Below are 27,989 nucleotides of genomic sequence, written 5' to 3' on the forward strand. Positions count from 1 at the left end.
AAATAGAAGGAAAAATAGCAAATACAGTAAAACAGGGGATAAGACTTTTTTTTTTAAAGATATGTTACTGATAAAAGGAAGTACAAAAGTTGCATAGTGAGACTCAAAGGTGAAGGGGAGGAATATGTAGAGGCTGATGAGGGAAAAATGCAAAATTGCTTAACAAATATTTCTGTTTGGTGTTCACTGTGGAAGGTCTAGAGCAGGACCACATAGAACAAACACAGATAAAATTGGAAATGAGGTCAACTTCAATTGATTTTCAGAACAGTGTGTTCTTGAGGAGCTAACTAAACTTAAAGTAGATAAGGTGATGGGACCGGATAGGATACATCCAAGGGTGCTAAGGGAACGTAGAGATGTCCTGGCAGCTCTGCTGGTTGACCTTTTTAGTGCTACTTTAAAGTCTGAGTAGTTCAGAGGACTGGAAAAGGGCGGATGTTCCTATTTATAAAAGTGGAAGTAAGGAGGAGGCTGGGAACTACAGGCCAGTTACTCTGACCTTTGTGATGAGCAAACTAATGGAATCGCTACTAAAACCGGATAGTGAAATTTTTGGAATTCAGTGGCTTGCAAGATCTGAGGCAGCATGGTTTTACCGGAAATAAATCTTATCAGACAAATCTGATCAATTTCTTTGACTGGATGACCAGAGAGTTGGATCAAGGAAGAGCGCTAGAAGTAGTGTACTTGTATTTCAGCAAGGCCTTTGACATTGTTCCACACAGAAGACTTTTGGAACTTGGCTAACTTGTTTTGCAAGCATTATATTAAATTTGCTTAAATCTTTTTTTATTGCATTTTTATTACATTCACAAAATCTCGGCAGTAGTGAGTTCTTATCCACCACCCAGAGAAGAGCACACAAAGTTCAGTATATTAAATTTAAATAAAATAAATAGTGTGCCCTTGGTATGGATCATAGAGTGACTGACTGGGTTAGAAAACTGACTGAGTGGGAGGCAACAAAAGGGTAGTGATAAATGGATTCTTCTCTAAGGAGTGGTGTGTCTCAGGGATTGTTCCTTGGACTGGTTCTTTTCAACATTTTTGTGAGTGACATAATGGAAGGGCTGTTGGGAAAGGTTTGTCTTTTTGCCATTGATACCAAAATCTTTAACAGGGTGGGCAGCCAGGGCGGAGTGGAAAATATGAGGAGGGATCTAGTGAGGATCAAGGAATGGTCTAAGGTTTGGCAGCTAAGATTTAATCCTGGAAAATGCAGAAAAATCATGTTTGATTCAAAACCCAAGGGAAAGGTATATTCTCCTAGGACAAGCAGGATGGTCGTCCTCACATGTGGGTGACATCATACAATGGAGCCCGGCACGGAAACCTTTTGTCAAAGTTTCTAGAAACTTTGGCCAGAGGGCTGAGCATGCCCAGCATGCTACTATCTGCGCGTCCACGCCAGGTCCCCCTTCAGTCTCTTCTTTTCCGCGGTGCAGTTGCCTCGCAGTCCATGGAGCTTCACTTTTTTTCAAAATTTCTCTCGAATTTCTCGAGTTTTTCTCTAATCCTCATCGGGGCCCCCTTTGCAGTCAGTGCCCTCCCAGTACAGTAGGTTCTTTTCAATTTTTGCTCGATTTTGCAGTCTATTCCCAACTTCCCACCTCTTGGTGCCCTGTCAGCCATCGACCACACGCTAGGTCTTTTTCATGGCGTCGACCGGTTTTCATCGGTGCCCCCAGTGTCCGCGGACTATGTCCATCTCGGACCCACATGAGGTTTGCATCCTCTGCCTGGGGGCCTCACACGATATCTGTGGATGTCGTCTGTGCGATCAGATGTCACCCAAGGGGTGTCTTGCGCACCACGACAAAATGTAGAAACTTTTCGGGACCCCGACATCCTCCACTCCTGTGTTAGTTGCTTCGACGCCCAAGGATCACGGGGAGCCAATCCCGTCTCTGACTCTCCCGGTCCCTTTGATTTCCACCCCAAGGATCGGGGAGATCAATCCTCGGTGGTCTCTCCCCTCCCCCCCCCCCCCAGACCCTCGGGGTCATAGATTTCCTCGGTGCCAGGGAAAGATCGGGCCAAACATCGGAAACGATCCTGGAAGCACCAACACCATCTCAACACGGTTCCGGAGTGGCATCGGCAGTCGCCATCGAAGCGGCACCGGCCACCGGGAGGCCCCATCCTCCAGTACCCCCAGTAGCCTGAGGCGTTCCCCACAGATACCAGTGCCACCTCGAGGACCCAAGGATGAGCCGGCAATGTCTTGTCCCCCTCCATCAGTCTTGACCACTCAGGACTTCCTGGCGGAGTTGGACCACAGGGTGCAGGCAGCGGTGCTCAAGGCGTTGAGATGCCGGCGCCATCAGCCCCCATGCTGGTGCCTGAGCCTCTGCCATCGATGTTGGCACCCTTGCTGGAGCATCTGGATGTCCTTCTCTGCACCCTACTGACGCAGCCGGTGCCTGAGGGGCCGTCGATTCCCCGCCGGCCACCGATGCCCTCCACTGGAGCGATCCCGATTTGCAGGTCCTCCGAGGAGGATGAAGCCTCCAGGACCGGGCACCCTCACTTGCAGTTCCCCAAGCCGCTGCTGGGCCCTTCTGGCTTACCCCCGGCCGACGACCCCCCCCCCCCCTCAATGCCGGGTGGGATCCATTGGTGCCATGGGAGCCCAGGGTTGATGCCTCATGGCCCTTGGCGTCCTGGCCTGAGTGAGGAAGAGGGTACTTATGATCCTTGGGGTGATGACTCCACAGACTCGTCCTCTGAGTACTCAGATAACCTGCTGTCAGAGCCTTTGCCCCAGAGGAGCAGCACCAGTCTGAGGACCTGTCATTTGCGGGCTTTGTTAGATGCTATGGCTGAGGCCATCCCCATTTAGCTCCTTACGGAGGAGGATGTGCACCACAAGATGCTGGAGGTGCTCCAGTTCATTGACGCTCCTAAAGAGATCGTGCAGTTCCGATCCACGACATTTTTAAGGAACTTCTCCTCCGCATGTTGGAGCACCCCCATTTCCTTCTCCCCTGTAAATAGGAAGGCTGATGCCCCCTACTTGGTGCAGCAGGCCCTGGGTTCGAAAGGAGGAAGCTTCCCCACCCAATCAGTGGTAGTAGAGTCCGCCCTAAAAAAGGCCCAGCGCTCCCTGCACCCATGCCTCTGCTTCTCCAGGACATGAACATAGGGAACTTGACGCCATAGGAAGAAAGATCTTCCAAGGCATTATGTTGGTCGCCCGCATTGCGGCTTACCAACTTTACATGACTCAATATAACCGCAGTCTCTGGAAGCAGGTCCAGGATATTGCAGAGGGCCTTTCCCTGCAGCAGCAGGAAGCGCTTGCCGCCATTGCCTCGCTGGGTCTGGAAGCAGGGAAACATGAGGTGTGCTCCACCTATGATGTTTTTGAAACTGCAGCCCGCTTAGCCACCATGAGCATCAGCGCAGACGGATGGCTTGGTTCAGGGCCTCGGACCTCCGGCTGGAGGTCCAGGATAGGCTCGCCGATCTCCCCTATACAGGCGAGAAACTGTTCGGGGATACGGTCTGGGATGCAATGGCACAGCTAAAGGACCTTCATGACACCCTCCAGCAACCATCTGCTAGTCCCTCAGAAGTGCCATCCTCAGCCAGGAAACCTCCAGGCAAGGCTCTCGTAAGCCCTTCTACCAGCAGCGGAAGTATTACTCTCCAGCTGCTCGGACTCGCACACCGGACCAGTTCTAGGGGTTGCTCCCGCCAACATCAGGGCCCCAGACCCCAACCGCACCCCCCTGCCACGGGCTTTTTGACTGTTGGCGAGGGAGCAAAAGTCAATTGGCAGTTGCCTTGGCACCCAATCCACCAGTCGGTGTCAGGCTCCTCAGCTTCGTCCAGCGCTGGGAGGAGATCACGTCGGACCGCTGGGTCCTTTTCATCATCCGCCAAGGGTACTGTCTGCACTTCAGCTGGCTCCCAGAGACCTCTCTCCCATGTCCATCATTGGGTTCATCCGCCCATTTGGTCATTCTTCAACAAGAACTCTATGCCCTTCTTCAGCAGGCACAGTGGATCCAGTCCCTTGCGGACAGCAGGGCCACAGGTTCTATTCAAGGTATTTCCTCATCCCAAAAAGGAATGGCGGCTTGCGCCCCATCCTCGATCTCAGTGCGTTGAGCAAGTTTCTCATAAGAGAAAAATTCAAGATGGTCTCCCTGGGCACGCTGATCCCCCTCCTCCGAAGAGGAGACTGGCTTTGTTCCCTTGACCTGAAAGAGGCATATGCACACATTGCGATCGCCCCCAACCACAGGAAGTACCTCCGCTTCGTGGTGGGGAATGCGCATTTTCAGTACAGAGTGCTGCCCTTTCGGCTGGCATCAGCCCCCCACATCTTCACCAAATGCATGGAGGTGGTGGCTACCTACCTTGGGCGTTGCTCGGTCCATGTGTTCCCATACCTGGATGACTGGCTGGTCAGGAGCAACTCCCGCTCTAGAGCCTTGCAAGCTCTGGCTCTAACGATTCAGACCCTGCATATTGTGGGGTTAGTTATCAACTTCCCCAAGTGGCACCTCTGCCTGTCCTCCCAATTGGACTTCATAGGCACCAGGTTGGACACGGCACAAGCGAAAGCTTTCTTGCCCAAGGATTGGGCAGTTGCCCTCTTCTCGCTTGCCACCCTCATCTGTAACAATGAAAAGGTGTCAGCCTGTCTCCTACTCCGCCACATAGCTGCCTCCATCCATGTGACACTCTTAGCCTGCCCGCCTCTTTAGGACCCCCCAGTGGACCTTGCGATCTCAGTGGCAGCAGGCATCCCAGGATCTGGAGGCTGTGATCATGGTCATGGACCCTCTCAAGCTAGCCTTGACCTGGTAGGAAGCCCTCCCCAATCTGGAACGTGGACTTCCCTTCCAACCAGCGCCGCCCCAGGTGACCCTCACCACCGATGCTTCTCTTCAAGGATGGGGGGCCCACACAGTCAGCCTGCACACTTAGTGCCTTTGGACCGCTGCCGAAGCATGTTGCCAGATAAATTTTCTGGAGCTTTGGGCAATACAGTACACCTTGTGGGCATTTCGGGATCAGTTGTTGTCCAAAGAAGTCAGGATGGACAATCGGGTCACAATGTGGTACATCAACAAACAGGGTGGCACGGGTTCGTTCCTCCTTTTCCGGGAGGCAGTGCAGGTTTGGAACTGGGCCCTCTCCCAAGGGATGTACCTCAGGGCAACCTACCTGCCAAGTCACCTCAAATGCGGGCAGACCGCCTCAGTCGGTCCTTCCATCCATACGAGTGGTCCCTCAACCCTGCGGTATTGGCCAAATTATACCACTGCTGGGATACGCCGGAAGCAGACCTGTTCACTTCCCCTCTCAATCACAAGGTGAGCAGATTCTGCTCCTTAGTAGTGGGGGAACGGTCATCCAGCCAGCAATACCTTCTCCCTTCACTGGGGGCACCTCTCCCGCTTCTCTCGAAGACTCTGTCGAAGCTGCAGGAGGATGGGGGGACCATGATCCTTATTGGCACCCTCCTGGCCTCGGCAGGTCTGGTTTCCACTCCTCCAGGACCTGTCAGTCCATGCGCCCATCCTGTTGGGGACAGCACACTCCTATTGCAGAACCAGGGCACCCTGTGCCACCTGAACCTCCAGGCACTAGCCCTCATGGCTTGGATGTTGAGCATGTGATCCTCCAGCCATTACACTTTTGGACTGTTTCTCGGGTCCTGATCGAGTCCCAGAAACCTTCCACTAGGAAGTCCTACACCTCACTTTTCCATCTGGAGCGGAGGGCATGGATTGGACTCCTTCTCATGCCCTCTCCCCCGGCTGCTAGACTACCTGTGGCACCTGTCTGAGTCTGGGCTACAGACCAGTTCCATCAGAGTACACCTCAGCGCTGTCTGTGTGTACCACTGAGGGGTCGCTGGCACTCCTGTTTCAGTCCAGCCCCTAGTTGGCCGCTTCATGAGGGGTCTCCACCAACTGAAGTCCCCTCTTCGGCCACCAGCAGCATCCTGGGACCTCAACATGGTCTTGGCGAGACTGATGTGGCCTCCGTTTCAGCCCCTGCAGTTCTACAGTCTGAAGTTCCTCACCTGGAGAGTCATATTCCTGGTGGCAATCACTTCTGCTTGCAGGGTCAGCAAGCTTCAGGCCTTGGTTACTTATGCACCATACATGAAGTTCTTCCACGTCCGTGTGGTCCTGCCCAAGGAGATTTCTATATCAACCAGTCAGTTGTTCTACTCACCTTCTTTCCGAGACCACATTCCCACCCAGGGGAACGTGCTGTCCATAACCTGGACTGTAAATGGGCGCTAGCTTTTTACCTAGACCGCACAGTGAGTCACAGACAGTCCACCCAGCTCTTTGTGTCTTTTGACCCCAACAGGCTGGGGGCAGCGGTGGGTAAGCAAACCCTATCGAACTGGCTGGTGGATTGTATTGCCTTCTGCTATGCGCAGGCAGGTCTCTAGCTGGCCAGCAGAGTGAAGGCTCACTCAGTGCGTGCCATGGCGGCGTCTGTGGCCCTTATGCGTACGGTCCCTGTCATGGAAATTTGCCAGGCTGTGACCTGGAGTTCCCTCCACACGTTTGCAGCTCACTACTGCCTTGACAGGGATAGTCGTCAGGACAGTACCTTTGGTCAGTCCATCCTGCACAACCTGCTCCAGACTTGAACCCAACTCTCTTCACTCATGCTCCTGGTGGGACTAGACCACCACCTGTTTTTTCCCCACAGCGCCACAGTTGTGTTGGGCCCATTGGCACCTTGTTCGGCCATTGTTGGTCCCTCTGCTCGAAAGGAGCAGTGTGGGGCTCTGTCCTCACCCATATGTGAGGACTACCATCCTGCTTGTCCTAGGAGAAAGCACAGTTGCTTTACTGTAACAGGTGTTCTCCGAGAACAGCAGGATGTTAGTCTTCAGGAATCCCGCCCACCTCCCCACGATGTTGGGTTCGCCATCGGTTTGTTATTTTATTTTTTGCTCGTCAGCTTTGCTATGTTACAAGACTGAAGGGGGACCTCGCGTGGATGCGCAGATAGCAGGCTGGGCATGCTCAGTCTGCTTTCCAAAGTTTCTAGAAACTTTGATAAAAGTTGTCCATGCTGGATTCCATCGGATGATGTCACCCACATGTGAGGACTAACATCCTGCTGTTCTAGGAGAACACCTGTTACAGGTAAGCAACTGCAGTGTATTGGAGGTGAAATTCTTCTAAGCACAAAGGAAGAGCAGGATCTGGGGGTAATTGTATTTGATGATCTTAATGACACCAAGCATGGATAAAGCAGCTGTGAAAACCAGAAAGATGCTTGGCTGCATAGGGAGAGAAATGGGAAGCAGAAAAAGGGAGGTAATACTGCCCCTGTATTAGGTCCCTGGTGAGACCTCACTTGGAATACTATGTACCGTTCTGGAAACTGCACCTTCAAAAGCTTATATACAGGATGGAGTCTGTCCAGAGGGTAGTTACTAATGGTCAGTGGTCTTCGTTCTAAAGCATAGAGGAAAGGCGAGATAGGGGTGATATGATAAACACATTCAAATATCTCAAAGGTTTTCATGCCTGGGAGGTGAGCCTTTTTCAGTGGAAAGAAGGCTTTAGAATTGAGAGGTCATGAGATAAGAGTGAAAGGGGTTAGATTAAGGAGTATTCTTAGTAAATATTTATTTACAGAGAGGATAGTGGATGCATGGAATAGCCTCCCAGTGGAGGTGGTGGAGACAAAAACAGTATCTGAATTCAAAAAAGTATGGAATAAATATAGGGGATCTCTAAAGAAGTGATGAGAATTATAATGCTAAATGAATTGGATGGGCAGACTGGATGGGCCATATGGTCTTTTTTTCTGCCATCATGTTTCTGTTTTTATATAAACTTCCTCATGCTGATAATTGTATGTATTTTACTGTATGAACATCACTATCTAAAATAGTCAGTTATCCAATAGGTTCTCCCAAGTTGATGGTATTAATAGTTCATCTTTTGAGTATGACTTCTTTTTCATCACTTGACTTGTATTCAGACATATGCAGTAGCACTTACACATGTGTCTATAGTTCCTAATTTATTGTCTGCTGGCAGTAGGGGGAAGGGGAACCAAATGTTAGTTTTCCAGTTGTCATTTGATTTCCTTTGTTTGTCATAGGTATTGCTTGCTGAGAACTTTGAAGCAGTGTCAGACACTGAGGGAAGCTCTCATTGCTACAGGAAAAGAAGTTGTGTGGCATGGACGAACAAAGGATGAGCCTGCTCATTACTGTAGCATATGCGAGGTTAGTGAACTGCAAATAAACTTCCAGGGTGGATATGAATAGTAATTCTCCAATGGTAAGTATTTTGATTTCACATTGTTGAGTCATGGAACTTGTTGCATTCTACCCCTTAGGAGCTTCACAAACTTAGAACTCCACTGTGTACCAAATGCCAACTTCCTGTCAGCCATAGCTTCTCCTAGGACAAGCAGGATATTAATCCTCATAAGTGGGTGACCTCATCCGATGGAACCCGGCATGGAAAACTTTTGTCAAAGTTTCTAGAAGCTTTGACCAGCACACTGAGCATGCCCAGCATGCTACTATCCATGCGAGGCCCCCCCTTCAGTCGCTTCTTTTCCGCAGTACAGTTGCCTCACAGTTAGTTCGTGGAGCTCCACTTTTTTCTCTGATTTTTTTTGCTGAAAAGTGTTGATTTCCCGTTTTCATCGTCTGGTCGCCCTTCGTGGTCTGTGCCTCCTCGGCATGGTAAGTAAAGTTGCCATTTTTTTGCTTCTTTGCGGTCGATTCCAGACATCTCGCCTTTCAGTGACTGCTGGTCATCAACCACATACCGGGTATTTTTTATGGCATCCGGTTTTCATCGGTGCCCCCCAGTGCCCGTGGACCATGTTCATCACGAATCCTCATGAGGTTTGTATCCTCTGCCTGGGGGCCTCGCACGACATCCAGGGGTGTTGCCTGTGTGATCAGATGACCCCCAAGGGCCAACATGCACATCTTAATAAGATGGAGAAACTTTTCTGTTCTTCCAAGTCTGTTCCATCCACTCTCGTGTCAGAATCAACAACTACTAGAGGTCACGGGGAGCCCCTTGATACTCTCCCCATCGCTACTCCTCTCTCCACTTCCTCGAAGGATCTCGAGGATCATCAGGATCCTCCGCCTCCTCAGCGCCAGGGAAAGATTGGGTCGAGCATCATGGGAGGTCCTGCAAGCTTCAGTGCCATCGGCGCATGGCTCTGGATCTGGCGCTGTACTGGCGGCGGTCATACCGCCACCGAAGTGACCCCAGCCATTGGAGGCCCCATCCTCTGATGTTCCCGAAAGTCTCAGGATTTCCCCACCGATATCGGTGTCATGCACCATGCCACCTCAGAGACCCAAGGAGGAGCCGATGATGCTTTGTCTCCTTCCTTCAGATCTGGCCTCACCGGACTTTCAAGAGGATTTGGACCGCAGGGTTCAGACCGCGGTGCTCAGAGCTCTCCAGAGTGTTGAGCCAGCCATGCCACTGGCCCCCATACTGGTGCCCGAGCCTCCGCCGTCTATCTTAGCACCCCTGCTTTTGAGAGTCTGGACGTCCTTTTAGGTGCCCTACCGATGCAACCGGTGCCTGAGGGGCCTTCGATCCCCAGTGGCCACCGAAACCCCCCACTGGAGCGATCCTGATCCTCAAGTCCTCCGAGGAGGAAGACGCAACCAGTGCTGCGTTCCCAAGGCCTCAGTTCTCAGAGCCTCTACCGGGTCCTTCCGGTCTCCCACGACCTCCCGTCCCCTTGATGCCAGGGGAACAGTCGATTCCCATGGTGCCCTTGAGGCCTCCAGGGCTGATATCCCCCACAGGCCTCACCCATGTCACGCTGGTCCTAGTGAGGAGGAAGGGCCTTACAAACCCATAGGGCGATGATTCTACAGAGAATTCCTCAGATTACTCGGACAACTCCCTCTCAGAGTCTTCCTCACCAGAGGAAAGGAGTCTGTCTCCCCCCGAAGATCTGTCCTTCACGGGGTTTGTCAGGGCCATGGCCAAGGCTATCTCCTTCCAACTCTTCACGGAGGAGGATGTGCGACACAAGATGTTGGAAATACTCCAGTTTGTCTTCGCTCCTAAGGACATCGTGGCAGTTCCCATCCACGACATCTTCAGGGATCTCTTCCTTCAGATGAGGGAGCATCCAATCTCTCTCTCTCCTGTCAATAGGAAGGCACATGCCACCTTTATGGTGCAGCAAGCCATGGGATTCGAAAAGCAGCACCTCTCCCCACCAGTCGGTGGTTGTAGAATCCGCCCTCAAGCAAGCCAGGCGCTCCCATACTCACGCTTCTGCCCCTCCGGGGCGAGAACATAGAGAGCTTGATGCCTTCAGACGCAAGGTCTTCCAGGGCACCATGCTTATCGCCCGGATTGCCATCACCAGTTGTACATGACTCAGTACAATCGGAACCTATGGAAGAGAGTCCAGGATCTTGCAGAGACCTTACCACAGCAGCAGCAGAAGGTGAGCTCCGCTATTGTCCTGCAAGGCTTCGAGGCTGGCAAGCACCTATGATGTCTTTGAAACTGCAGCCCGTGTAGCCGCCGTGGGTATCAGCACCTATGGAATGGCCTGGCTCAGGGCTTCTGATCTCCGCCCAGAGGTGCAGGAGAAACTGGCCGACCTCCCCTGCACAGATGACAACCTCTTTGGGATAAGGTTCGGGATGAGCTAGCACAATTGAAGGACCACCATGACACCCTTCAACAGCTTTCTGATAGTGCTTCCGATGCTACTTCCTCGGCCAAGAAATCTTCCAGACCAGGATCCAGGAAGTCCTTCTACAGGCAGAGGAAATATTATCCTCCGGCCTCCGGGGCTCGCAAGCCACATGCTAGCTCCAGTGGCCAACCCTACCAGCAGCAGCAAGGGAGCCACAAGTCAGTTGAGCACTCCCCTGACTCCGGATCCGCCAGTGGGAGGCAGGCTCATAGGCTTCGCCCATGGCTGGGAGGGATGTCACCTCTGACCGATAGGTCCTTACCATAATCCATCAGGGCTATCATCTCAACTTCTGACAGTTCCCAGGGACCTCTCTCCCACGTCCATCGTGGGGTTTGTTCACCCAGCAGGTCATACTTCAAACGGAACTCTCTGCCCTTCTCGCTACAGGTGCGAGAAGGGCAGTCCCTCGCCCCCAGCAGGGCCGAGTGTTCTATTTGAGGTATTTCCTAATTCCAAAAAGGAATGGTGGCTTACGCCCATCCTCAACCTCAGGGTGTTGAACAAGTTTCTCTCAAGAGAAAAGTTCAAGATGGTCTCTGGGTACGCTGATTCCCCTCCTCAAAAGAGGAGATTGGCTCTGCTTCTTCAATCTGAAGGAAGCTACACTCACATAGCCATTTTTCCCGGGCATAGAAGATTCCTCCGCTTCATGGTGGGGAAGGCTCACTATCAGTACAAGTTGCTGCCTTTTGGGTTGGCCTCAGCCCCTCGTGTCTTTATCAAATGCCCAGCGGTGGTGACTGCGTATCTCAGGCATCATGCAGTGTATGTCTTCCTGAACCTAGACAACTGGTTAATCAAGAGCGATACCCACGCAGGAGCGCTAAGTGCTCTAACCCTGACAGTGCGGGTTCTACAAGCCTTGGGGTTCATGATCAACTACCCAAATTCTCACCTCTGCCCGTCTCCTCAGCTGGACTTCATAAGCGCCAGACTTGACACAGTGCAGACGAAGGTGTTTTTACCATGCGATTGGGCTATTGCCCTCTCCTTGCTGGCGGCCACCATCCGCAGCAGCCGGCAGGTGACTGCCTGCCTTCTGCTTCGTTTGCTGGGCCATATGGCAGCTTCCATCCATGTTACCCCTCTCGCCCGTTTGTGCATGCGGAGGGCTCCATGGACCTTGCGTTCACAGTGGCAACAGGCCTCTCAGGACCTCAAGACTTGCGTTGTAGTCACGGAACCTATGCAGGCGTCTCTGTCCTGCTGGGAACACCTCTCCAATTTGGCGCAGGGGATTCCCTTCCAATCTGCTTCTCCTCAAGTGATCCTCACTACCGATGCCTCTCCTCAGAGCTGGAGAGCCCATGTGGACGGCCTCCACACGTAGGGTCTCTGGACCGCTCTCGAAGCCCGCTGTCAAACTTTCTGGAGCTTTGGGCTATTCATTACGCCCTATGGGCGTTCAGTGACCAGTTGTCGCACAAAGCAGTGCTGATCCAAATGGACAACCAGGTGGCAATGTGGTATATCAACAAACAGGGAGGCACGGGCTCCCTGGGCCTCCCTGTCGCAGGAGATGTCGTTGCATGCAACGTACCTGCCTGGGACTCTGAACGTGCTGGCGGACTGGTTGAGTCTTTCTTTCCAGCCACATGAATGGTCCCTCAACCTGGAGGTAATGACTGAACTGTTTTGTTGGTGGGAGACACCAGATGTGGACCTCTTCACCTCCCTATACAATCCTGTGAGCAGGTTCTGCTCCCTGTTGTCAGAGGGGGCGGGCATCTCCGCCTGCGATGCCTTTCTCCCTCCTCTTGGGGAGGGGTCTACTGTATGCGTACTCTCCTCGCCCGCACCTCCTGAAGACCCTGCTGAAGCTTCAATGGGACAGAGGAACCATGATCCTTTTGACGCCTTTTGGCTCTAACAGACCTGGTTCCCTCTACTGCAGGACCTGTCGATCAGGCGCCCGATCTGATCACGCAGAACCAGGGCACCCTGCGCCATCTGAACCTCTGGGCACTGGCCGTGACAGCTTGAAGTTGAGTGCCTAGTCCTTCAACCCTTAGCCCTCTCGAACAATGTCTCCCAGATGCTAATGGCTTCTAGGAAACCTTCCATCAGAAAGTCCTACAGCTTGACATGGAGAAGATTTTCCATCTGGTGTACGGGGCAGGGCTTGGATCCATTCTCATGCCCCCTTCCCTAGCTGTTGGACTACTTGTGGCACCTTTCTGAGTCTGGGCTTCAAACCAGCTCAATCAGGGTCCATCTCAGCACTGTTAGTGCAAACCATCGAGGCATTGCTGACACACCCATATAGGTGCAGCCTCTTCTAATTAATCCAGCTATTGAATGACTGTCTTTCATGCAAGGGCCACAAACTGTCCCCTTGCAGAATCTGGCATGAGTGCACTTAGAATGTGAACATTAGGTGTTCCTTTCGTACAGTGACTGGGGCTTCCCCTCACCGCCAACTGTGAATGTTGCTTCTACAACACACCAACTGAGTTCTTACTTTATTTAGCTCACTGTCATCAACTTCTGGGACTATGGGTCTTTTGCTCTTGCTTACCACATTACCTGTCAAAATCTAAGCTGCTTTTGAAGTTTAGTAGGTGAAGTGGCTTGAAGGGAGGGAAAGAGAGGTGTTGAGGGGGGGGGAGGGAGAAAAAGAAGTGGGGACGTGAAAGGGGAGGGAATGAAAGGAGAAGGTCAGGTGGGTATGAGAGGGAGGGAAGAAGGGGTTTGAGTAAGAGGAGAAGGGAGGCGTGAGTGAGAGTAAAGGGGAAGGGAGGAAGGCTGTTTGTTGGATGGCAAAGGAAGTGAGAAGAAAAGGAGGAATAAGAGGAGGGTATAGGGTAAAAGGGAGGGATGTAGAGAGGGAGCAAGATTGTGTGGGCGGGAAGTAGGTTAATGATGAGGGATATGTATGATGCACTATTGCCCATTCCCCTGGAGAGGGGAGGGCAGATGATGGGGAGGGGTGGGAGGCAGGTGCTATATTTCACAGGAGTATGGTATGGTTGCCAGCTTCTTAGAAACATTGGGCCCAATATTTAAAGATATCCAGTTATCTTAGTTATCCAGATATTACTTATCCAGATAACTTATAAGGGATATTGAGCTGCATGGCTATGCTGCTGAATATAACCAGATAAATTCAATCCGGATAACTGTAGACCTGATGTTGAGTAGGTCTAACTTAATCAGTTAACGTAACTAGATAAGGCTGAATATAGGCACTTATCCGGTTAAGATAACCGGATAAGAAGTGCCACTCCAATCCGCCCATTCCCCGCCAAATGACTATCCGGTTATCTATTTAGCTGAATAAGTGACTTATCTGGTTAAGTAGTAGCTACTGAGCATAGCCAGATATTCAGCAGCAACCACTTAGCTGGATAAGTCCTACTTTTCTGCTATCTAGTGCTAAATACGCTTTCATTATTTGGCCCTTTATTTCTAACATACTATCTGACACAGCTCTGATCCCTGACCCCTGCCTCCCCCTGTTTTCCAGCCTTTCAAATCACCAAAAGGCCTATTGGATTTCCCTCAATTCTCTGCTTAGAATAACTCCAGGGTTGACGACCCCCTTCCCCTCCAACCTCTTAATGTTTTGAAATCTCTTGTGTGGCCCTTATTTTGAAACTTTTAGGGCCCCCTGCATAGACCATCCCAGTATTTTCGATATGTGATCTGTGAGTGCCTTTCAGGGGAATTGTGACCTTGGGTTGAGAAGTCAGTATCCCCAGAAACCATCAGAGAATAGCTTGCAGGAGGTTACCAGAACAGGCATCCAGGCAGTGCTTGTTGGGATCCTCTGGTGGCCAAAGGTTTAACCTTTGAATATTAGGGGTAGCACAGAGGCATTATTTGACAGGTGACCTTTAGTATGGATATGCAGAGGCAAAATTATCATTTCAGTGTATTTCTTCCATAGGTCGCCTCCATTTGTTTGGGTCATTTCAAATGAAAAAAGACATTTTCATTTACTCATTCTATTCATTTTTGTGGGGGCAGCAAGGCAGCCTATTTTGAGGTATTAAAATTAGCATTTTCTAATCCATTCTAATGTAGCTTATGGGTAGATATATTTAGAAGAGGAAAGAGAACACCAAAGCCCCAAACCTGTATAGCACCAAAAGTGACGTGAATAGACTAAGACACAGAAAAGGGGTAAAATGGTGCCAGCAGTGGCAGGAATTCTCTAGAAGAGCAAAGCAACAGCAAGAGTGGCAAGAACATCCCAAGGCTTCAAAAGAGGGCATCAACAGTGGCATGAATCCCCAAAGGCAGCATGAGAGGGGCAAAGTGGCACAAAGGGTGGGATGAATATCCCAAGGCACCATGAAGGGGGGAACAAAGCAGGAAATGTGGCAGGAAAAACCCCAGGGTACCACTAGAGGGACAACAGTCACCCACAGTGGCAAGAACACTGGGGTATGGCAGCAAGGCTGAGTGCCAGCAAGACCCCCCAAGATATAGTAGTAAGGGAGATTTAAACAAAGAGCAGACACACATGAATGCTTCAGAATTACATGAATTAACTGCCAACAATAAGCAGGCTGTGAATAGGGATAAAAAAGATGAATTTACCTCTACAGGATGTAAAGTCTGGGACATGGCAACAAGCCTAAGTGACAGCAGTATCCCAAAGGTGTAGCATAAGGGGTATGGCAACAAGATCCCCAGGGTGTAGCAAAAGAGATATAGCAGCAAGGAAGAGTGTAGTCCTGGGGGAATTCTGTGCTACTGCGGAGTGCAGAATTTACGCAGAATCCCCCCCCCCCCCCCGGGGCAGAATTGGCAAATTCTGTGCAGAAAATGGCAGAGGAGACCCCGGCATGCCACGACCGGAGCGTGCAAAGATGAAGGTCCCTGCACACCGTTTGCAGCAAAGATGAAGGCCCCTGTGGGACATGCTCCGCTTGCAGCAAAGATGAAGGCCCCGGTGCACTGTTCGTGGCGAAAATGAAGGGTCCCGAGTGAATGTGTGAGAGGAGGGGGGAGAGTGAGCAGGAGGGTGTGAGAGGAGAGCATGGGAAGTGAGAGAGTGGGGGAGGGCAGTACAGCTTAGGATTGTACATTCTTTTTTTTTTTTTTTTGACGTGTCTGAGTTTCATCTGAATCAGTCTGTTTCCCTGCCCACACTGGACAGGGATAGAGATGAGTGTGATTATCTTCTATTGCATGCCTTGCATCTAGTCAAGCAGCATCTAGTGCAATACTTGGATTACTCGCTCTTTCCATAAGTCTGATCAACTGTTTGTGCTCCATAGTGGAGGTAAACAAGGATAACTGGCAATACAGATGACTATAGCCCGTTGAGTGAAAGAAGTCATCACGGCCGCCTGTGTGGATGTAAATGTCCTGTTACCTAGATAGGTCAGGGTACATTCAAGCAGTTTCATAGGCGGAGCTTTGGTGGTTGTCTCCCATTGAGATTTGCCCAGCAGCAACTTGGTGATCTTAGATTTTTGGCTGAGCTCAGTATTTCCCAGTTGGTTGTAAGCATGAGTGGTTGAATAAGTCATGTTCAAGTATAATCAGTTTGTCCACAGTTTGGCTTTTCTAGAGATAGTGGAGGGCTGATGTTGGGACAGGGCTATATGTCAGTGGTGTCAGTGAGTCAGCTTTACTCCGTCTCCATCTGCTGGTAGGAGTGCATAACCCACTGGTGTGGATTGGCCTGCCTTCCTTAATGGAAAATAAATTATCAGGTAAGTAGTAATTTGTCCTTCATTGCTCAATTGGGAGCCATTGAAAACATTTCAGTATGGGTGTAATGTGATCATGCATTGAATAGCCCGAGGCAAATCCGCCACCTTCGCAACTACCTTGTTCAACGCACACTTGCTATGGTAATCCATGCAGTAATCGCCACTGAATTGACTACCGCAACTCCCTATTTAATGGCATCACCCAATATAGTATGAAGCGTCTTTAACTCCTTCAAAGTACTACCGCTAGAATTTTGGTAGGCGCCAAAGTAAAGGAGCACATAAAACTAATCCTCCACCAACTAAAGTGGCTCCCAGTCAAAAGTAGAATAACTTTCAAAATTCTCTGTTTTGTTTACAAATGCATGAATAAGCAAGTGCACAAGTACCTCCCCCAGCTTCACTCCTCCTACCAACAAGAAATCTCCAATCTTTCCAAATGGCTTTTCTCTCCATCTGGCCTCCTCCAGATTGAAGAAACAGCAAGGAAGGCTGTCTAACAAAGCCATGAGGGCGACAAAACAGGATTAGCAGCCAGATGTCCAAATGATTTCCTTTATTGGGTAGTAACACAAATATATGAACAATGCCCAACTCTGGCCGAGTTTCGCCCTCTTACAATGGGGCTACATCAGGGGCTCTACTTGAGTCGTGTTATGATGACAATCCAAGTCTTAAAAAAGACTGTGCAACAAAAGGTTATTGGAAAGGCTGGTTAAACTCTCAATGTCAGCGGTACCTCAGTTTCTTATTTCATAAGATGAAATAAGAAACTGAGGTACGGTATGGCAACAAGATGAAATAAGAAACTGAGGTACCGCTGTCATTGAGAGTTTAACCAGCCTTTCCAATAACCTTTTGTTGCACAGTCTTTTTTAAGACTTGGATTGTCATCATAACACGACTCAAGTAGAGCCCCTGATGTAGCCCCATTGTAAGAGGGCGAAACTCGGCCAGAGTTGGGCATTGTTCATATATTCGTGTTACTACCCAATAAAGGAAATCATTTGGACATCTGGCTGCTAATCCTGTTTTGTCGCCCTCCTCCAGATTGTCCAGCACCAGACTGCATGCCCTCAGCCGTTATGCACTAAAAATTTGGAACAAGTTTCCAATACCTCTATAAGTGGAACCTATCTACATTACTTTCAGGAGAGAAGCTAAGGCATGGCTTTTCAGCCAAGTCTTCCCTGCTGAGACTCCATTTCCCCTGACATAGCTACCTGTTTTCTTGATCAAGGACTTGAAGTTATATTCCTTGCTGTTAGTTGATCACTACTGTAAGTTATTTCAAATGCATTTGTTTTTTGGGGGTTTTTTTTAATTGATTGGGCATCAAGGCAGATTACAATCTTGGTAAAAAGAATATCAAATGTCTATACATAAATATATTGCTGATTGTAAAAGAGTAGGACAATAGCCTACCATCAAGAATGCATTAATATGTGAGATCCAGTCAGCCCATCTTTAGAGACTTTAATCAGCCATGATGGGCAATGGTCAAACAGGCAGGAGGTTGGTTTGTATTACCTAAGATTGTTTCTAAATTCTCTGGGGTAACCATCTGAAAGTTATTCCTTGCTACACTTAGGCACAACTAGTAATTGTATTTTTATTGAGAAACTCCACAGTAATATCAATTGTATACCTGTTCATAGAAACTGTCTATAAAATGGCTAGCAAACCTTTCAGAGATCTGAACAAATGATGACAAAAAGATGGGATGAACGATGGCGTTAAAAAGTTATTTACTGTCTGGAATGATTCTTTTGTCATGTAGTCTGGAATTTTTAAAAATAATGAACTTAAGAACATACGAACATGCCATACTGGGTCAGACCAACAGTGGCCAATCCAGGCCATAAGAACCTGGCAAGTTCCCAAAAACTGTCTATCCCATGTTGCTGTTGCTAGTAATAGCAGTGTCTATTTTCTAAGTCAACTTAATTAATAGCAGGTAATAGACTTCTCCTCCAATAACTTATCCAATCATTTATTAAACCCAGCTACACTAACTGCATTAACCACATCCCCTGGCAACAAATTCCAGAGTTTAATTGTGCGTTGAGTGAAAAAAGAACTTTCTCCGATTAGTTTTAAATGCCCACATGCTAACTTCTTGGAGTGCCCCCTAGTCCTTCTATTATCCGAAAGAGTAAATAACTGATTCACATTTACCCGTTCTAGAACTCTCATGATTTTAAACACCTCTATCATATCGCCTCTCAGCCGTCTCTTATTCAAGCTGAACAGTCCTAACCTCTTTAGCCTTTCCTCATAGGGGAGCTGTTCCATCCCCTTTATCATTTTGGTCGCCCTTTACCTTCTCTATCACAACTATATCTTTTTTGAGATGCGGCGACCAGAATTGTACACAGTAAGTATTCAAGGTGCGGTCTCACCATGGAATGATACGGAGGCATTATGACATTTTCTGTTTTATTCATCATTCCCTTTCTAATAATTCCCAACATTCTGTTTGCTTTTTTGACTGCCGCAGCACACTGAACCAATTATTTCAATGTGTTATCCATTGTGATGCCTAGATCTCTTTCTTGGGTGGTAGCTCCTAATATAGAACTTAACATTGTGTAACTATAGCATGGGTTATTTTTCCCTATATGCATCACCATGCACTTATCCACATTAAATTTCCTCTGCCATTTGGATGCCCAATTTTCCAGTCTCACAAGGTCTTCCTGCAATTTATCACAATCTGCTTCTATAAACATTGACTATAGCTTTATCATATTCCAAGAAAAGGGTCTTACATAGTAATTTGTCAGTAAACTGAGTTTGTCTGTGGAACCATCCTTTTGCTTTTAATACCGCAGTGTTTTAAAGGAGCAGCAGTCAACACTTCTTGATATAACAGAAGGGGGGAGCATTACTAGGGCTTCTGTTTTCAGATTTTAATTGATAAAATGCCCCAATGCCAAAAAAAAGTGAAATAGGTACTTATTGAATAAACCCTGGAAAAATACCAATGCCTGTAGTGGTCTCTCACCTCCCTTGGGTCCTGTATGCTGTTTTTGTACCTTTGCTGCACAAGTTTTTAGCAGCTGATGGGCCTCCATTCTCCTTCTCCTGCCAGCTCTGCTCTATGCTGATGGTGAATATTAGAGCTGATGGTAAGAGAGAATGATATTCTCCCAGGACAAGCAGGATGGTAGTCCTCACATATGCATGATGTCACTGGACGGAGCCCTATCACGGAAAACCTTTCTGTCAAAGTTTGTAGAAAGCTTTGACTGGCACACAGAGCATGCCCAGCATGCCATGATCCCTGTGTCGACAGGGGTCTCTCTTCAGACTCTTTTTTTCCGCGATGCAGTTTGCCTCGCGTTTAGGAGCTCTGTGAGATTTTTCTCACAATTTTTCCTCACGGAAACACTTGAAGTTTTAATTCACAAATCATTTTCCCTACACGGGTCTCCCTTCGCATACATTTCATCGACGCTCGGTGAGTACTATGCCCTGTTTTTCGGTCTGTTCCTGTCACCTCACTAATGATTCCCCCGGGTTACCAACCAAATTGCGGCCTTCTTTTCACCCTCGGTCCGCCCCACGATACCCCCGACTGTCCTTGCTGCGAACCTTCATCGGGGCTAGAGGGTTTGGGACGTCCACGGTTCCCGTTGCCGCCAGGGCCGCCGTCGATGCCCATCGATTCCGTCGATGCCCCCATTGATGCCATCGACTAAAGAAAACGCTCCATACTTCGGGTTCTAAACCAGAGCCCATTGTAATCCTTGGGCGACAAACAATGATAAGAGCAGTAGAGGCACAGTGACCGTTCGTCACCAACGCCATCCATGACATCGGTGGTATCTTCCTTGGTGCTGGAGAACGACCGAGCTGAGCACCAAGGGAAACATCGTCACTGCCACGGTAACAGTCCATTACCTTCGCCATTTTGGACATCGGTGGCAGTTTACTCGACGCTGGAGAATGACTGGACCGAGCACCGAGGGAAACATCGTCACTGGCACCGACGTGGTTCCGTGTTTGGTGCCGGCACTGATACTGCACCGGCATCAACGTCCATTGAGCCAGTTGTGAAGCGGGCCCGGGTATAAGAGTCTCCATGCTCCGAGGCGTTCCCCACCGACACCGGTGCCGGGTACTGAGCCACCACAGATTCATGTCGAAGTGCCAGTAACACCTAGCCTGTCTCCCTCTGTAGCTGCGCTACCTATACCAGCTTCCAGGGAGGAGCTGGATGTCCTCATCCGTCAGGCTGTCATCGATGCTGTCTGTAATCTACTAACACTGGAGCCATCGATGTTCGCACCATTGTGGCACCGCCTCGTTGTGGCACCTACCAACGACAGCCTAAGTCTTCGACACCGACTCATCCTTCTGAGCCTCCACGGATCCCTACACCTATCCTGGGATCCTCAAGGGGCAATGGGCACTCTAATCCCACTTCAGCATCGATCCCATTGAGACCTAAGTTAAGGATGTGCCTGAAACCATCCCTTTCGACCTGGTCACTAAAAAGGACCAGAAGTTTCGGGAGGTTCTAGGTTGTAATATCTTCCAAGAACCATATTGGTGTCACATATTGCAATTTAACAGCTATGTTTGACACAACACCAAGGGAACCTCTCTGCCATCCTCATGAAATTTGAGCAACATGTGATTGCTTCGAAACGTCCTTCCGTTGCCAGCAACAGGACTCCTTACTAGATGGTAGCCTGGCTTACAGCCTCTGATTTATGGCCCAAAGTCCAAGATAATCTAGCTGATCTGCTATGCACCGCAGATAATCTCTTCGTGCACAAGCTTCAGCAGACAGTGACTCAATTGCAAGACCACCGCGAGACCCTGTAATAGCTCTCTACGTTTCTTGCAAATCCTCCCTCCTCAGCTAGAAAATCAGCGAAGAGGGATGCTAGAAGGACCTTTTACCATTCACGCTCCCGCATGAGACCAACGGGTATCTAGATCACACCAGCTTCGCCAGTCAGGCAGGCTCCTGGATTTTTCTACCTTGCCAGAGAACAGAACAGTCCACCCCACTGAGGACCAGGACTCGGGATACTGTTCCCCGGACACAACAAGGCAGAGGTTTTTAATCCCGCTATTTCCTACTTTCAAAGAAAATAGGTGACCTCCGCCCATCCTGGACCTCAGAAATCTCAATTTCTTCAGAAAGAAAAGTTCAGAATGGTGTCTCTCGGCACCATGCTTCCCTTATTACAACAAGGGGGGTTGCCTCTATTCTCTGGACTTTCTATAGACTTCATAGTGAGTCATTAACATTTTCAATACCAAGTTCTGCCATTCGAACTAGCTTCAACAATTTGTGTTTTTCACCAAATACCTAGCAGTGACTGCCATTCAACTACAAAGAACAGCAGCATTCACGCGTTTCCTTTCCTGCCTTTCCTGGGCACTACAGTCGCAACAGCCTTCCTGCCCAACAACCGCTCAGACATCCTATCAAATTGTCCACATCTCTGCGCGCAAGCAACATAGCCTCTGCCCATCAAATCTTTCATTGCTGGGCCACATGATTCCACGATCTACGTCACTCCTATGGCCAGACTAGCCATGAGAAGAACTCAGTGGATTTTAAAATTCCAGTGGCTCTAAGCCGTTCCACCGCTTTCGTTCCTGCTCCATATCACCGATCCTGTACCAAATCCTCACATGATCTTGGCCACGGTCGCATCCAACTTGGGTTGGAGAACTCATATCAATACCCTCCAAAACCAAAATGCATCGACTCCGCTCTATAACAAGTCTCAGATCACTTCCTAGAGCTTCGAGCCTTGTGTTATGCCCTTTATGCCTTCAACACTGCCTCTCACACAAATCTTTGTGGTTTCAGACAGACAACATAGTAGCAATGTGGTAGTCAAACAAACAGGGACTCACAGGCTATTATCTACTCTGCCAGGCAGCCACACAGTTCTGAGCCTGGGCTCTCGCACACTCCATGCATCTCCAGGCCACTTATCTAACAGGCATACCGAACATACTAACAGGCCATCTCAATCGATGTCTCCATCCCCACGAGTGGTCTCTGAATCCATGTGTAGCGAGCAAAATATTCTTGCACTGAGGTCAACCAACCATCGACCTCTTGCATCCGAATCGAACCACAGAGTGGACAGATTCTGCTCCCTACACAGGCATACAAATGCGTTGGCCATGGGCGCCTTTGCTTGCCCCTGCAACAAAGGCCTCCTATAGGTGTCTCTTCCGATAATAGCCAAAACTCTCATGAAGCTGCAGCAGTACAGGTTTTCAATGATTCTCATAACCCTGTACTGGCCTCGACAAGTATGCTTCCCCATACTTCTCAACCTATCACTCCAGGAATCAATTCGCCTGCCTACAGGTCAATCTTATAACACAGACTCACTGATATTCTCAGGTACTTGTAGCTTCACGACAACCTTCCACATGTAAATCTTACCATTCGAAATGGGCAAGATTTACCAAATGGTGTGCACAAAAAGGTATTGGCCCCTTTTTCCTGCCCCACTCCATCTCTATTAGGCTATCTTGGATACTTTTCGGATTCTGGTCCCCAGACATCCTTTGCACGAGTACACCTAAGTTCCATCTCAGCATACCACCAGGGAGTAGGGGATGCCCTGTTAATGGCCCAACCCCTTATGAGTCGGCTTATCATGGGTTTTCTACAACTTAAGCCTCCTCTACGATCACCGGATACGGAATGGAGCCTAAATGTAGTGCTTACAAGGCTCATGCATTCCCATTCGAGCCTTTGCATTCCTATAACATTAAAATTCTAACATGGAAAATTATTTTCCTCGTAGCCATCACCTCTGTTAAAAGGGTCAGTGAGTTAAAAGCCCTTGTTGCATACTCACCCGACACTAGGTTCCTCCGTGACCAAGTGGTCCTCCGTACTCTCCCTAAATTTCTTCTTAAGGTGGACACAGTCTATAGTCAGTCTATAGTCTGCCCACCCTTCCCAAAGCCTCTCTTTCACCAGGGCGAGAGGGTTTTGCACACCTTGGACTGTAAGCATGCACTTGCATTCTATCTGGACCACACTGCAATCCATAGGAAATCCACCCAACTCTTTGCTTCTTTGACAAAGACAAGCTGCGAGTTCCAGTGGGCAAACAAGCTCTCTCCAACTGGCTAGCAGACTGTATCGAATTCTGCTATGAGGAAGCAGGCACTCCTCTCCAGGGGTGAGTACAGGCACATTTTGTAAGGGCCATGGCAACATCGGTAGCACACTATCGTTCAGTACCAATTACCGACATTTGCTAGGCTGCAACATGGAGCTCTCTTCACACATTCGCAGCCCTCTACTGCTTAGATAAGGAAGTCCATCAAAACTCTGCCTTTGGCTAGTCTGTCTTGCAGAACTTTTTTCCAGTATAATCCCCAACTCCTTCCACAACCACCTGCTGTGATTTCAGGCTGCCTCATCCTTGCCAATAGCACCCTAATTATTGTGCCTGCTGCACGAGTTGTCTTCTATTGGCCTGTTATAATATGAGTCAGCCTGTAGCTTGCTAATCACCCATATGTGAGGACTACCATCCTGCTTGTCCTGGGAGAAAGCAGAGTTGCTTACCTGTAACAGGTGTTCTCCCAGGACAGCAGTATGTAGTCCTCACGAAACCCACCCGCCACCCCATGGAGTTGGGTCCGCTTACGTTTTGTTATTTTATTTTTTTGCTCGTACTTTTTTGCTACAAATGAAACTGAAGGGAGACCCCTGTAGACACAGAGATTTATTTATTTATTTAACATTTTTTTATACCGGGATTCATGTAAAATTTTACATATCGTCTCGGTTTACATTGTAACTGAAATCATGGCATGCTGGGCGTGCTCAGTGTGCCAGTCAAAGCTGTCTAGAAACTTTGACAGAAAAGTTTTCTGTGATAGGGATCCGTCCAGTGACGTCACCCCCACATGTGAGGACTACATCCTGCTGTCCTGGGAGAACACCTGTTATAGATAAGCAACTCTGCTATAGTGAGGAGTTTGAGTGTGGTAGGGACAGGTTCGTATGGAGAGAAAATGTGCTGGGGCTGGAGTTGTGTGGGGGAAGAATGCTAGATGAGAGCATGTGCTGGTGGCTGGGAAAATGTAAGTATTCTATTACAACAGTAAAATCTGTATTATAGAAATATATGTATTTGATTCAACCAGGAAAGGTGGCCAGAAATAGAACCCTGTGCTGCAAAAACACAGATAAACACTAGGGGAGGGAGTGTTGTACTCTCAAAGAACCCCTAATTTAGTTGGAAAATAAACATCTGAAAATTAGAAGCCCAAATCTAACACAAAAAAGGAGAATTTCACTTATGTCCTAAATTTCTTTCTGTTGGTTTCCTGCCAGCCTAGACCAAAACTTCCTTGGTAAAGGGGAATGTGGATTTAGTATGAATGTAATGCGAGTTTATGCTCATAATCTAACTTTGCAAAATGCTTGTTTTATTTGGGGGATGGGGGGGCAGGAATTCCAATATTATTATGCCTATAGTATTGCTAGGGAAATGTTTGGACCTGAGGGAAAAGCAATAGCAGAAAGGATCCTTGGAGTAAGACAGCATCATGAAAACTCTCCCTTAAGAATATTGGTGTTGGTCTGCCAAGCACATGGTCCAACCTGACAAGAGTCTAACAAAGAATTAACAGCTAAAAGAAATTTGTATTTGTTGGTTGAACTTCTTGATTTTTAAATCTTGTGCCATTGTCTATTTATATATTTATCTAATGTCTGGATGTGTCTGTGCCTATTAAATTTACATTTTTTAAATATTTTGATGCACATGAATGTTTTTTTTTTTCTTTTTATCTGACAGGTAGAGGTATTTGACCTGCTGTTTGTTACGAACGAGAGCAATTCTCGAAAGACCTATGTTGTACATTGCCATGACTGTGCACAGAAAACCAGTGTGAACCTGGAAAATTTTGTGGTGCTAGAACAGTACACAATGGAGGACCTCATGCAAGTTTATGACCAGTTTACCTTAGTAAGTTCACTAGAGATCCCTGGCTGGTTTAGAAGTGTGACAGTATCTGAGATTCAAATATGGACAAGTACTTATAACGTCTATTGAGAACAGTGCAAATGCAGGAGAAGCATGAAGAGTGTCCAGTTTGTTTCATATTTATAGATAGACAGTTTTGAGCTGATATGGCCCAGTACTAATTAGAATAATATAGAGGAATAATTTTGTTAACTAGCAGAGAACCAAGTCTAGAGGTGAAAAGACCCAGGCGTGTATAATACTCAAGAGTCGATACACATTATTAGAGAGCCTCAAAAGTGCAATAAAATGAGGTAAATGAACCAACTCAGGCCACACTGCAACACAGAGAATCCAGTTTCAGGTTCACTATTCTTTGGGCCAGTGAAATCTGGGTGTGTCATAGTGAGATAGTATGCTCAGGCCCAGGAAGAGGAGGGAAGATGAATGTTGCTGTGGCGGATCCTGCCAGCCAATAAATGATGCTAAGGATGCCTCTCAGAGACAGGCAAGGGTCCACAGAGCCGCTCAGGCATAACTTCTAGAAAGGGGGAACAGCAAAGATTGCTAAGGGGGAGGGGAATAAAGAAGAAAAAAATAAATAAAACATTTTGAATATGAAATAGTGTAACACCTCAGTTGTGTTCTTAATTAAGCTAGTTTTATGCAAGTGCCGATTTAAGTTTTTGTGTACATTGCTGGATAGACTGATCACCTATATTTCTTTCTATCCCAATAGGAAAGGTAATTTAAGTTTTATTTTTCAGGCTCCTCCATTGCCACCATCCTCATCTTGACATTGTTCCATGGACAGTAAATGAGAACTTTTCTGATATTCAGGAAGTGACCCAGTTCTGCACCACAGTTTTGTTTATTTTTTTGTTTTTGTTTTGTTTTGTTTTGTTTTTGGGCAGGGAGGGGGCAGGGGTTTTGTTTCATTTTGTAGCTAATCCGTAAGGCTGCTGGCTGAAAGCTGTGTCTATGCAACCTTCCAAGTGCGGAGTGTCAACCAACTGGACAGGAGAGAACACTACTCCATCTCCAGGACTTAAACATAAATGAAGCTGATCCAGCTGTTCTTAAAAAAAAATATAAAAATAATCCCATGTTTTGTATATATCTGACAAAACTGGCAACATTATACAGACTACTGATTTGAAGACCACCTCTTTTATATCTTTCTGTTTCTGTTTCTGGGCTGATGAATCATGTTTGATCTATTTCTCCCCATCATATTTTCCCTTGGAAAAAATACTAGCTTAGCTGGTCATTTCTTTGTAAGGTAGTTAGGAATTTTAAGTCTCTCTTTGGGCAACATTTTTTTAATGTGAAAAGTTAGGTGAGAAACATTTTTTACAGTTTTTTGTCTTGTTTTTGAAGCCATGATGGTTACACTTTTGGTTTCCTATATAAAATAAAATTTAAAAAAATAAAAATTAACAGCCAAGTCACAAAGATAAATGGGTTGCACATAGACTAAGGAATAAACTTCAGATTTGTGATTTTTGTTTCTAATCTTGATGTAAATTTACACTATTTATAAATACATATTTATTGCTTGAAAATATTTGTGAATTGGAATGCTGTTATTTTTTCCAGATTACCTGCCATTGAAATTTTAAGGAGTTCTGTCATTTCAAGCACTACTCCTATTACATTTTCTATATGTAAATAACTGCTTAGCATTGTACAGAAACTTTTATTAAAATTGTTTAATGTTTAAAGAGTTTTTCTATTGTTTGAGTTTTAACAAGAATTTATGTACAGCTACCAGTCTTGTTCATTTTTTTCATATATTGACTACATATATATTTATATATACACATGTGGGTGTGTATATATATGTATATAAATATAAATGTGTACAAAAATTGTAGAGCCTACATTTTTATCTCATTTAAGTTTCATATATATGGTAGATTTGAGGTGTCTACTGTAAAGTATTGCTTATAAAATTGATTTTAAAAATATAGTGTCTTTTCAAGACCTTTAATGTCTTTCTCACTGTTTTATTGGTTCGCGGCGTTTGCTTTAATAACAAGTAAATAGTGGTTGCAAAAACGAAAACTGGATAATCAGCAGCACTAATTTTGTCTCAGACATCTGAAGTAACTTTACTGCAAACAAGAAAAGTTAGTTTATAGGAGTCCTTTCAAATTTAATCAGAAAGAATGATCCATATATTCCACAAAGTAAAAAAGCAATCTTGTTTCAAAAGACATGAATTCATTCTTCGGGATGAAGGAGGAAATGTTCCATAATAAAATGTAATCTGAAACCAGCACTTTGTAATTCTCTGTAACTGTAGTTACACCATGAAATTATAAGCAGAGAAGATATGTACTTGTTGCAGTTCAGTAATTCAAATCAATAAAATAGAATGTGGAGCCCTCTAAAGATCAGTTTTTCATATCGATCTCCGCCTGATAAATCCTAGTGAGGAGAAAATAAGGTTTATATTTCAAGTGTCCAAATCTTATTTTTTTTTCCAAATTCAGCAGTCATTGGGGAGGAGAGGGAGGATTTCAATAAAACAAATCAAAGTGAGATTCCAGCAAAGCTCACTTAGCCTAATGCAATATGAATCATGGGAAAGTTGCTTTAAAAAATAATTCTATTA

General features: G+C 47.2%; 1 protein-coding gene across 1 annotated transcript in view; it reads left to right on the top strand.

Annotated features, from left to right (window-relative positions):
• Positions 1–27,139, top strand: part of LOC115092515 (lysine-specific demethylase 6A-like) — a 716,945-nt gene extending 689,806 nt beyond the window's left edge. The window contains 3 exon segments of the mRNA XM_029603412.1: positions 8,110–8,236; positions 25,202–25,372; positions 26,137–27,139. Of these exon segments, the coding sequence (XP_029459272.1) occupies positions 8,110–8,236; positions 25,202–25,372; positions 26,137–26,166 (328 nt within the window). The 3' untranslated portion in view covers positions 26,167–27,139.
• The last annotated feature ends 850 nt before the right edge of the window (positions 27,140–27,989 follow it).

Source organism: Rhinatrema bivittatum, chromosome 5 (genome assembly GCF_901001135.1).
Source record: "Rhinatrema bivittatum chromosome 5, aRhiBiv1.1, whole genome shotgun sequence".
NCBI lineage: Eukaryota > Metazoa > Chordata > Amphibia > Gymnophiona > Rhinatrematidae > Rhinatrema > Rhinatrema bivittatum.